Source organism: Anomaloglossus baeobatrachus, chromosome 3, assembly GCF_048569485.1.
Source record: "Anomaloglossus baeobatrachus isolate aAnoBae1 chromosome 3, aAnoBae1.hap1, whole genome shotgun sequence".
NCBI classification, from domain to species: domain Eukaryota; kingdom Metazoa; phylum Chordata; class Amphibia; order Anura; family Aromobatidae; genus Anomaloglossus; species Anomaloglossus baeobatrachus.
In genome coordinates this window covers 204,652,008-204,664,717 of record NC_134355.1, presented here as the reverse complement: position 1 = coordinate 204,664,717, position 12,710 = coordinate 204,652,008, and the positions used below count along the sequence as shown (strand labels likewise).

The following is a 12,710-nucleotide window of genomic DNA, read 5'->3' as shown; positions in this document are numbered from 1 at the left end:
ACACCATCACGTGTTTCTCAACGCTGCCAGGAAACTAGCCAGGTCTTTCACCGGGAAGGAACAACCACGGGAAGGGCAGTCTCCAGTCAAGGAGACCACCTATACCAGTGATGGCGAACCTATGGCACGCATGCCACCAGGGGCACGCATTCTGCTGGTACGCGTGCTCTCGCCTGATCCTGCCGCATTGCAGAACAAAGCTGTGTTTCAGCGGAGGAGACATTTCTCCTCGCTCTGACACTCCTCCTCTCTCAGGCTGCAGGTGTGTTGCCTAGGAAACGGAGGAGCGTCAGCGAGCGGCGCCGACGTAATGACGTCTTCTGGCCACGTGGAAACTGAGGACCCAGCGGCGCGCAGTGGGGGAGCGTGTGCAGGAAGGTGAGTTGTGTGTTGCTTTTTTTTATATAACTCGTGTGCGGCTGTGCCAAGGTGGGGATGGTGGGGGGGGGGGCGCAGCGCCAGCATGGGGTGGGGGTGGGAGTGGGAGAACGCACATGCCAGCATGGGGTGGGGGTGGGGGAACGCACATGCCAGCATGGGGTGGGGGTGGGGGAACGCAAATGCCAGCATGGGGTGGGGGTGGGGGAACGCACATGCCAGCATGGGGTGGGGGTGGGGAACGCACATGCCAGCATGGGGTGGGGGTGGGGGAACGCACACGCCAGCATGGGGTGGGGGAGAAACACACATGCCAGCAAGGGGGGGGGGATGACATGCATGCCAGGATGGTGGGGGGAACAATGCATGCCAGGATGGGGAAACATGCATGCCAAGATGGAGGAAACATACATGCCAGGATGGAGGAAACATACATGCCAGGATGGAGGAAACATGCATGCCAGGATGGAGGAAACATGCATGCCAGGATGGAGGAAACATGCATGCCAGGATGGAGGAAACATGCATGCCAGGATGGAGGAAACATGCATGCCAGGATGGGGAAACATGCATGCCAGAATGGAGGAAACATGCATGCCAGGATGGAGGAAACATGCATGCCAGGATGGAGGAAACATGCATGCCAGGATGGAGGAAACATGCATGCCAGGATGGAGGAAACATGCATGCCAGGATGGAGGAAACATGCATGCCAGGATGGAGGAAACATGCATGCCAGGATGGAGGAAACATGCATGCCAGGATGGAGGAAACATGCATGCCAGGATGGAGGAAACATGCATGCCAGGATAGGGTACATTTACCAGGAAGGGGAACATTTACCAGGAAGGGGTACATGCTGGAAGGGGGACATTTACCTGGATGGGGGTAAATTAACCAGGATTGGGAACATTTACCAGGTATAGGGTACATGCCGGGATGGGGGAACATTTACAAGGATGGGCAATATGTCAGGATGGGGTACATTTACCAGCATGGGGGAACATGCCAGGATGGGGTACATTTACCAGGATGGAGTACATTTACCAGGATGGAGTACATTTACCAGGATGGGGCCATGATGGGGACAAATATACCAGAATGTAGGAAATATATATCAGGATGGGGGACATGTTTACCAGGAAGTGGCCCAGGAAGGGGACATAACTGCACAATGAAGAGGGAGGGGAGCAACTCATACGTCTTTATGGGATTTCAAGATGTTCAGACTTTGAAATGTAGATGTGGATTACAGGGTGAAATCTGATTGCATTCCAGGCTAAAATCTCTGTCTAATATGCTGCAATTTTTTCCCGAAAGATCAACTGCTGTCTGGAAAGGGCAGGGGCTCAGCTCCAATGTGTGGTAAGCACGAATGAGCGTGATGCCCCCTGCTGAAGAGAAGACGGCAAAGGTAAGGTTACAATCAATTATTTACATAATAGGATTAGTTGGCACTTCGGAAAAAAAATTGGGTTTAGGACTACAGTTTGGGCACTTGGCCTGTAAAAGGTTCGCCATGACTGACCTATACCAAACATGGTATCCATCCACAGACAGCCGTTTCGGGGTATTTGCCCCTCATCAGTGTGGAGTAGGAATCATCTCCCTAAGGTCAACAATGCTTGCTTAAGTAGTCTTTTACTAGGCATTGCCCCCACTAGCCAGATTCCTACTCCACACTGAGGAGGGGAAAATACCCCGAAACTGCTGTCTGTGGATGGATACCATGTTTGGTATAGCTGGTCTCCTTGACTGGAGACTGCCCTTCCCGTGGTTGTTCCTTCCCGGTGAAAGACCTGGCTAGTTTCCTGGCAGCGTTGAGAAACACGTGATGGTGTCTCCGCGGCTTTCTTATTTGTATCATAGGATTAGACCTGCCTATGTGGACTGTATCACACTTTCTACAATTAGATACACAGACTGTATCACAAATGTTGCGCTTAGATACATTACTCAGTGGACTGTATCATACATGATTGTATTAGATATATGGCCTTGCTTACTGTATTGCACATGATAGGATTACATACATGGTCTTGGTCCAGTGTCGAGCCTCATACTGATGTCTTTAGTGCAGGAACACCTGAATGAGGCTTTACTGCTTTCTATATCTCTTTTTCTGCACTTTGCAGACACAATAGTAAACCTTATATACATGTCTCTGCGTTAGACATCTGAATGAGGCTTTCTACTGAGCATAGCGGAGTCAGTGTTCAGAGCTCAGCAGCAGGAGGATTTTTCTCCTTTGCTTTGCACACTGTGGGGATGGCAGTGGTGGTGAGCAATGGGCTGGGCAGCCTGACTTTGCACTAGAAACACCAGGCTTACAGCTGGAAAAAGTCACCACTACAGTCGTGGTCTCTAAATGGTGAGAATAGGGTTGTGGTGGTGACTTCTTCCACCAGTGAGAACAGCTCAATAGCCTGGTATCAGTAGTACAGTGTCAGGCTGACGGCCTGTGCTTCCAGTACGCCACCCCGTCACCTCTGGCAAACACTTTGTGAGTAATGACCAAGGGAATCTGTAGTTCAGAGCGCCACTCTGGCATACATTGAAATGCTTGCTTCACTGTCCACTTAAAGCGCACCAATCGCTAGGATTTGACTATATAAATTAAAGCCAGTGCTATACTCTCACTATAAGGCTGATTCTATACATACCTTTACTGGTCAGCTCGAATGTTTAGGTTTTGAAATCCAAGAAAGTAAAGTTTATAAAATCATCAGCTTCTTGAGTGACAGCAGCTGAGGATCAGATAATATCTGGGGGGTATTCATAGTTATCCCCTCCCCCTGTTAGACTTAGCATAGGTATCGATTTAACTTTTCACTACCAGGACCTGTGTGAGGTCATACTCATGTGACCAGAAGGGGAGGGGCCTCAACCAACAAAGCTATTACCAGGAAGCAACAATTTTCTGTTGGCTAAGGCCCTGCCCCTTCTGGTCACATGGGTATTACCTCAACACAGGTCCTGCAAGGGAAAAAGTGAATAGTTTGTATAATACTTTAATTCTAACAGGGGGAGAGGATAAGTATGCATACCCCCCCAGATATTATCTGATCCTCAGCTGCTGTCACTCAAGAAGCTGATGATTTTATAAACTTTAGTTTTTTGGATTTCAAAACCTATACATCCGAGCTGGCCACTAAAGGTATGTATATAATCAGCCTGATAGTGCCAGTATAGCACTGGCTTTAGGTTATATACGAAAATCCTGTTGATTGGGTCCCTTAAAGTTTTCAACTGGACATCAGTTTACAGCTTAGGCAGCCATAGTGCAGGCGATGCTATCGGACAATGATCAGTCGCAGTCTCCTCTGCCCTGGCGTCATGCACAGACACACACCAACAAATCTAAATAGCAGCACCTGGGAATGACAGAAAAAAAATACATTTTAAGACACTTTATTTCATTTTGTGTTGAAAATAAATGATTATATAATCACTAGAAGGTGGCCCGATTCTACGCATCCGGTATTCTAGAATTTACGTATTGTGTAGTTAATGTATGATTTTTGTTTTATTTATATATAGATAGATAGATAGATGTTGTGTGTAGTTACCAAGTGTTTGTGTAGGGCGCTGTACATGTTCTGGGTGTTGTCTGGGTGTGGCGGGGGTGAGAGCGGTGTTGTATGTGTGTTGCGTTTTGTGGAGCGTTGTGTGTGTGTGTTGCACGGTTTGTGTGGGTGTGGTGTGTTTTGGGGGGAGGTATGTTTTGTGCAATGTGTGTGTGTTGCGTGGTATGTGCGTATATTTATGTATGCCGCGGTGTTTGTGTGTTGGGTGTTGTGTGTGCAGCGTTGTCTGTGTGTGTGGGTGTCTGTGTAGGGCAGTGTTTGTGGTTCCCAGTGTGTGTGTGTGGTGTGTTGTGTGTGTGTGTGTGTGTGTGTGTGTTGGGGGGAGGTGTGCACCTCCCATCGTGCTCCATCCCCCATGCTGCGCACCCCCCATCGTGCTCCATCCGCCATGCTGCGCACCCCCCATCGTGCTCCATCCGCCATGCTGCGCACTCCCAAACGTGGTCCATCCGCCATGCTGCGCACTCCCAAACGTGCTCCATCCGCCATGCTGCGCACTCCCAAACGTGGTCCATCCGCCATGCTGCGCAGTCCCAAATGTGCTCCATCTGCCATGCTGCGCACTCCCAAACGTGCTCCATCCCCTATGCTGCGCACTCCCCATCGTGCTCCATCCCCCATGCTGCACCAGCATCAGCCTCTTCCCCCAGCATCAGCCTCTCTCCTCCCAGCATCAGCCTCTCTCCTCCCAGCATCAGCCTCTCTCCTCCCAGCATCAGCCTCTCTGTCCCCAGCTTCAGCCTCTCTTCTCTCAGCCTCCCCCAGCATCAGCCTCTCTCCTTCCAGCCTCCCCCAGCATCAGCCTCTCTCCTCCCAGCCTCCCTCCTCCCAGCCTTCCCCAGGATCAGCCTCTCTCCTCCCAGCCTCCCTCTTCCCAGCCTTCCCCAGCATCAGCCTCCACCTCCCAGCCTCCCTCAGCATCAGCCTCCCCCAGCATCAGACTCTCTCCTTCCAGCCTCCCCCAGCATCAGCCTCCCCCAGCATCAGCCTCTCTCCTTCCAGCCTTCCCCAGCATCAGCCTCCCCCAGCATCAGCCTTTCTCCTCCCAGCCTCCCCCAGCATCAGCCTCTCTCCTCCCAGCCTCCCCCAGCATCAGCCTCCGCCTCCCAGCCTCCCCCAGCATCAGCCTCTGCCTCCCAGCCTCCCCCAGCATCAGCCTCTCTCCTCCAAGCCTCCTCCAGCATCAGCCTCTCTCCTCCAAGCCTCCCCTAGCATCAGCCTCCCCCTCCCAGCCTCCCCCAGCATCAGCCTCCCCCAGCATCAGCCTCTCTCCTTCCAGCCTCCCCCAGCATCAGCCTCCCCCAGCATCAGCCTCTCTCCTCCCAGCCTCCCCCAGCATCAGCCTCCCCCAGCATCAGCCCACACCCTCCCAGCCTCCCCCAACATCAGCCTCCCCCAGCATCAGCCTCTCTCCTTCCAGCCTCCCCCAGCATCAGCCTCCCCCAGCATCAGCCTCTCTCATCCCAGCCACCCCCAGCATCAGCCTCCCCCAGCATCAGCCTCTCTCCTCCCAGCCTCCCCCAGCATCAGCCTCCCCCAGCATCAGCCTACACCCTCCCAGCCTCCCCCAACATCAGCCTCCCCCTCCCAGCCTTCCCCAGGATCAGCCTCACTCCTCCCAGCCTCCTCCAGCACGCCGTGCTCCTCTGCCGACACACACACACACACACACACACACACACACACACACACACACACACACACACACACACACACACACACCCGATCGCATACACTCACACACACCCGATCGCATACACTCACACACACCCGATCGCATACACTCACACACACACACATTGACGATATTGCACATACGCGCTCACTCACAACATCCGGAAATACCACATGCTTCTGGCCTCTGATCCTCCGGCAGGTCCTGGAAGCTCACTGCAGCACAGTATCGCGGCCGAGAAGCAAGCGATATCTCCGGATGCTGTGAGTGTGTGGATGCGATCTGATGTGTGTGTGAGGTGTGTGTGAGAGTGAGTGTGATCTGATGTGTGTGTGTGTCTGTTGTTATGTGTGTGCGTGTGGATGTTCCGCCGCTGCAGGACCTTGATGCGCTGGTAACTATGCTACCATGGTTACCAGCGCATCCCATCCCCCACTCGCACGGGAGCCCACACCAGCATACGGCGGCAAACCCCAGCAATGCGAGGGTTTGTGTCGGCTGGGTTGGCGGCGTATGCTGTTGTGGGCTCCCGGGGGTACAGTACTCACCTGGGAGTCGTGTCTCCATGTCAGTTCGGGGGATGTGTGCGGGGGGCGGGGCCAGAGCGAGCGTGCATTGTGTGAGGGGGGCGGGGCGTGGCCAAGTTGCCAATACGTGCAGGGTGCCGGGGCGAGAGGCCAATCCGTGTGGGGGGCGGAGCCTGTGCGAGCGGCCGGCCAATCCGTGTGGGGGGGAGCCAGGGCGAGCGACCAATCCGTGCGGGGCCATGGCGAGGCCAGCGGCCAATCCGCTTTGTGTCACCGTAAGGACACAATTTTGGAGCAAGACAGACAGACAGACAGAATAAGGCAATTATATATATATAGATTAATAATACAAAGGTCTCTGATTCCACCTTAACTGCTGTATACTTTTTAATCCACATCGCAACTGAATTTTGGCTTTGGATTTTGGTAGTCTCCTTCACTTTGGCGTAAAATACAGCAGATCGTCTGCATATTTAAATGTACCCTAAAAATAAGGGTAATTTTACTATGTTTTAAAATGCTTTGTGCTTCTTCTGTCCCAGTTCAGAAAAGTGACAGGACCAAACTCCGGCATTATTAAAAGATCTGTTCACACACCAGTCTGAACACAATACTCCAAAATCAGTACAATAGATTTCACACTTGTAAACATCGCTTCGCTCGCCTGATTCTGCTTTTTTCCCCCATTTTGCGCTGTGTTGCTTATTACAGAGAAATTGATATGTTACTTTTGGAGAGCAATATGTGAAATCTCTGCTTGTAGTGCGACTGAGTCTCTTCTGTGGGTGTGTTTCAGCCTTCCCTCCCAGACACTTGTCAATCAGCAGCACCTGAACCTTCTAGCTGCTGAGCTCGGATTGGAAAGGAGGGATGAAGGCACATGCCGAAGAGAACACGCCGAAGAAACGTCTCATGGGACCTCAAGCAGAGATTTTGTACTTAACAGTACACAAGCAACAAACACAAATATCTCCGCTATGGAGCGATGCAACGCAAAATGTAAACACCGCAGCAGAATCTGGGGAGCACAGGGAATTTACATGGTATCCAGTTCTATTTTTTTTTTGAACAAGTGACAGGCCCTCTTTAAAGATATTGTCCCAAAGATGCAACTAGTGATTTTTGTAGTCTCCACTAAGATTAGGACTTGTATAGTCCTGTTATAAACATTAAGACCTTGTTCACATCTTTCAGGTAGGTTTAGTTAGAAGCCTTGATCACAGAATTTGTTGAACATGCTAGAAAAATATTGTTGGTAATTTATCCATCACATAACACTGTATTTTATTTTTTTTGCTCCTATGACAAAGGAAAAAGCCCCAAAGGACTATGCAGATTTCATCCTAGTGTTTGGCCGAGGCTAGCGCTGAATAGTCGGCGTGTAACCCACAGGTGTTTCTTTTTCTTTCCATGTCTTGATTTCGTTAACTGACCTTTGTTTTTTGTTTGTTTCCTTTTTAGTGTATTAAAAAAAAGTCCTGTTCACCTAATTAAAGAAATTATACTAGTTGATGATTACAGTGACAGTGGTAAGTCTACAGGTTTATTAACCCCTACCAAGCATTGGATTTAATAGTGTGTCCGACTTCAGGTCCCCATATATGGAGTAGGCCCTGTGGCTGCGCCCATATCATACTATGCAGATTTTGATTGTTTTAACACTAGAACTACTGGACTCGTGACACCTAAATAGAAATACATAGTGCAAAGTAGTCAAAATGACTACCTCCGTAGTTCTAGTGTTAATTAGCCGGCATGTGCCTGTAACACCAGCGTCCGCTGCTTGCTCCAATCGCTGGCATTTAAATCACGTGTTTGCATTTGCAAGATGCGATGGGTTGGTAGAGCCGCCATCTAACACTTCATGTGAAGCCTCGTGTGAAGTCATTTGTTCAAGTTCTCTAAAGGGACTAAAAAAATATTTTTTAAATACAAAAAATTGAATTACTTTTGCTTCACACACCCGCCTATGTCCTCAAACAGGCATATCAACAGAAAGATCAAACAAATGATGTCTACTGGAATCAGGCGAGAAAACAATGAAAACACAGGGTGAAAGGGTTAAAAAAAAGCGCACTTTTTTATTGCATTTACGCATTTTTTCATATGCGTTTTCCTGCTTTTGTGCTTTTTTTTTTTTTTTTTTTTTTTTTTTTAAAGTCTTTTAAGAAATAACGTCTGGAACACCAATTCTGAGTCTGAAGTGGGTGCAAAAGCCTAAAAAATCTACACTATATGGAGAGAAGGTATGCACACCAGTGACTCTGTAAGGGGAATATATGAAAAGCAGAAACTGCTGTGTGAATACTCACATGAAAAATCCAATAGCTATATGTAAGAATGAAAGTATGAAAATGGAATCTGCATTACTGCCATGAACATATGAATAAAGAGAAATTTAGCTACTGAATTGATCAATGCAATAGAGCCCCAACACTATGCCAAAGTATTTCTCTACGTTGGGGTCCCTAGCTTGTGTGTGTCCTCTCATGCAGTTAAAAAACTTACCGTGTATGGGAAGCTGAGACCCAGGCTATATATGCGTATAATGTGAACTGGCAATAGGTGTGGTGGGGCCGGGTTCACAAACAAAAGACTTTTTTTTTTTTTTTTTTTTTTTTTAAGTCTTTGCAACCGCGAGGGTTCCTGCACTGTACCCCCACGATCGCTGCCTGGTCTCGGGCTGATGTTACAGCCAGAACTCTGATCTCACTGTCTGGAGAAGAGCCTGCGCCGCCCCCGGCTGTTTAACCCCCCTGAATGCTGCGATCAGTGCGATTGCAGCATTCAGGAGGCAGGGAGAGGGATGATCGCTTACCTCTTCCTGGCGATCGGGTCCCTAGAATGCGATCACAGGGACCCAATTGCTGCCATAGTAGCCCTGGGTAGTCACCATTACGACCCCAGGTTGCTTAGCTACGGAGAGCCTCACACACCATGCTGGTGTGTGAGGCGAAGTGCTGACATATAATACCCCATAGTGATAAAGCATTGCAGGTGATTATAGAAACGCAGAAACAATTGACATGCTGCTTCTTTTTTCGCAACAAAATCTGCAAGGAAATAAGAAGCAGCGTGTTCACAGCAAGTCAGGTTTCTCATAGGCTTTGCTGGGATGCTTTTTCCTTGCTTTTATTGATTAAGGCTCTATGCGCACACTGCTGTTTTTGCCGCGAGTTTTTCTGCGGTTTTCACGGACGAAAAGGTGCGGTTTTTGTTCCAAACCTAGCTGCAGTCCTTCTCCAGGAAAACCTATGGGAAAAAAAATGTTGTGCGCACACTGTGTTTTTACCTCTAGGTTTTGCTGCAGAATTTCTGTAGCAAAAAGAATGCATGTCACTTCATTTCTGCAGGTACCTGCGATTTTTGCCATAGAAATGGTAAAAAAAAAACGCAGGTACCAACCTGCGGCAAAACCATGGTTGCGTTATTACCTGCGGGTTTTGCAGTGGGTGCGGTATTCTGCCAGAGGGTGCGGATTTTTCTTAAGAAAAAGTTATTTCCCAGTGCGCACAGGGCCTTAAAGAAGCCAGGAAGAGCGCATGAGAAAAAAACGCAAAAAACCCCACGTGGGCACAAGACCTAAGTTGCTAATTGTCCATAGTTTCTTTTAATTCTTAACTTTTAGTCTGTCTGTTCTGTAGAAACCCAACAATCTAAGCCTTCCATGTAAACTAATAAATACTGGAATTTGCTTGCTACAGATAACCTTTTAATTCTGGAGTGTTACCGTGGAAAATATGCCAAGGTTATTGCATTCAAGTTCTAGCATGGTTTATATATTAATATGAGAAAATGTGTTTTCCCAATCCACAAACCGCCAAAATATAGAATGGAGGAATCCTTGCAGTGTTGGCCTATGGAGGAGCACGACTTTCAAACAAGGGGAGGTCCGTTTATTCATACAAGTCTGAAATGGTGAAGATTGACCTGTACAGAGCAGTGTCAGACTATGTTGGGACCTATTACCTTAAGGAGGGATATCCTGTACACCATACCAAGTTACAAATTATTATGCAATTGCTTTTTTTTGTCTGATTTTCCTAAATGGTGGATGCAAATGAATCAGTACAATGTTCAAATGCTCAATAGTTAGAGTATAAATCACATTTTATTGGACAAATATCCCAATGATAAGTGTTTCCTTTTCCAAAGCTAAAAAAACCCTCAAAATGCACTGTTCCAAATTATTATGAACAACAGTTTCCAAACATTTTATAGGTTGTAAAGAACTGAAAATGGTCATTTGTTGAATTTGCAGTATTAACAATTCACATTTACTGAAATCAAAAGGTCTTCCAATCAAAGGCTTCTTAACAGTCCAAGTTACAGGGTAACATAGGACCCCTTCTTTGATATCATCTTCACAATTCTTGAAACCATTGAAGTGGGTTTTTGGATAGATTATCCTTGAAAATCTTTGTAGGGTGTCAGAATAGCCTCCTAGAGCTGCGGTTTTGATGCAAACTTCTTCCCCACCTCAGATCTTTTACCTAAGGATACTCCAAAGGTTCTCAATAGGGTTGAGGTCAGAGGAGGCTGGAGTTTCCAGCCGGAGTTTCTTTCCTTTTATGCGCATAGCAGCCAATGATTCAGAGGTATGTTTTGCAGCATGAGATGGTGCATAGTCATGCAGGAAGATGATTTGCAATGGATGGCACTATTCTTCTTTTTGTACCATGGAAGAGAATAGTCAGTCAGAAACTGTTCTTTGCCAAGGTCATTTCTACATTGTCAGCTACCCTAAAGGGGCCAACCAGCTCTCTCCCCATGATTCCTGCCCAAAATATGACTGACATCTCCTAGCTGATATTGCAGACTTGTTCAGCCATGGTGGCCATCCACCAGTCATCCACTACTCCATCCAACTGGACCATCCAGGTTTGCAAAGTACTCATCAGTTAGGCCGGTGTCACACTTGCGTGTGCTTCGCGTTGCTTCATCCGGAACTCACACTTTCCTCACAGGAGCTGGTCAGTTGCATGCATCTCTATACAGCTGAGACGCTCCTGTCCGGAGAGTGTGTGGCCGTGATGGGTGATGCAAAGCGAGCCATGCACTGGCCTTCAGAAGACTGTTTTAAAATTAGTCTTCATCTATGTCTGGGCCTGCTTCAACCATTTTTGCTTGTTATCACTGTTTAGAGGTAGACAACAGTAGGTTTATGCACAACTGAAAGCATCTGATGGAGGATCCTACACCTTGCTGAACTTGTCTGGCAGAAACCTTCACTATGACTTTATCTGCACAAAGGAGCCTGTGTTGTGTATTAGCCACAAATGTCTTCACAGTACGATGATCACGTCAAAGTTTACAGAAAATATTTAGTTTTCATACCCTATCCAATACATTGTACTATTTCACAGCAGAGCGACTTTTTTTCTTTCCCATATTGGTTGAAACCTGTGTCCTGCTGAATAATGTGGAACGTTCATAAGTAGTCTTCCTTTAACTGGGCTGCTCTGGCAAACTGAATATCACACGTGTTTGTCAGTGACCGAAAGAGCCCTGAGACACATTACCATCCAAGAGTTTATTTGGAAAAAAAAAAAACTTATGACACTTAAATCCAATTTGCATAATAATTAGGTACTCCGTGTATTTAATGGTTGGTATAGGCATAACGATGAACGTTTTGTTCTGCTGTCTCATTGTAAAGGTGATGCTAATGATGACATTTGTAACTTCCTTTAAGAAAAGTGTATATATTTTCTGGCATCTCTGAGCCGCCCCCTTGATCTGTGGCTAGAAAATAAGTATTTGGTCCGGTCTCCTCTCGGTATGTGTGTAGTATGGGCTGTTGTCTTCAGAGATCTCTGGTCCACAGCTTACACCAATGTAATGTAAAGCTAGTTATCAGCATTCATTTTAAAAATGTTGCCTTGATTTTCCAGATTCCCATGTTGGATCTTTTCCTAAAATGTTTTGTGCAATATTTAATTTGTATTTTTCTGACTTATTTACAAGCTGAAGATGGGGCTCTTCTTGCAAAGATTGAGAAGGTGCGAATCCTTCGGAATGACAGACGTGAAGGTATGGATCTGACAATATCCAATTCTTGGTGGGTGGGTTGTGAGGGGGGCAGTTTTTCTTAAAACTCACAACCTAATTAAATTGGCAAAACCTAGAAAAGACTTTATCTTTCACATAGCTACTTGCTAGCATGGACATATTTATTTATTTATTTTTTTTAATTGTTGAAAACTTGGCAGTCTGTACAAACGAAAAAAACACTTGGCTAAGGGTACTTTCACACTTGCGTTATTTTCCTTCCGTTACAATCCGCCCTTTTGGGAAACAGCGGAATCCGTTAACGGATTCCGCTGTTTCCCATAGACTTGTATGGTTGACGGATTGTACCAAAAGGAGCTGCGTTGCTTCCGCTGGGCGACGCTCCGTTGCTTCCGCCCAGCGGGAGGAACGCAGCATGTAACGTTATTTTGAGCAGCGGAATCCTCTGGATTTCACTGCGCATGCTCTTTTTTTTTTTTTTTTTTTTTTTTTTTTTTTTTTTAAATCAAACTTTATTTTGGCTCGCGGTGG

The 12,710-nt window shown here is 47.2% G+C and overlaps 1 protein-coding gene across 1 annotated transcript in view; it reads left to right on the top strand.

The window, feature by feature from the left end:
* GALNT2 (polypeptide N-acetylgalactosaminyltransferase 2) overlaps positions 1–12,710 on the top strand; it is a 188,410-nt gene that overhangs the window by 80,095 nt on the left and 95,605 nt on the right. Inside the window, exons 5-6 of the mRNA XM_075339693.1 lie at positions 7,629–7,696; positions 12,135–12,200. Coding sequence (XP_075195808.1) covers positions 7,629–7,696; positions 12,135–12,200 — 134 coding nt within the window. The remainder of the gene's footprint in view (positions 1–7,628; positions 7,697–12,134; positions 12,201–12,710) is intronic.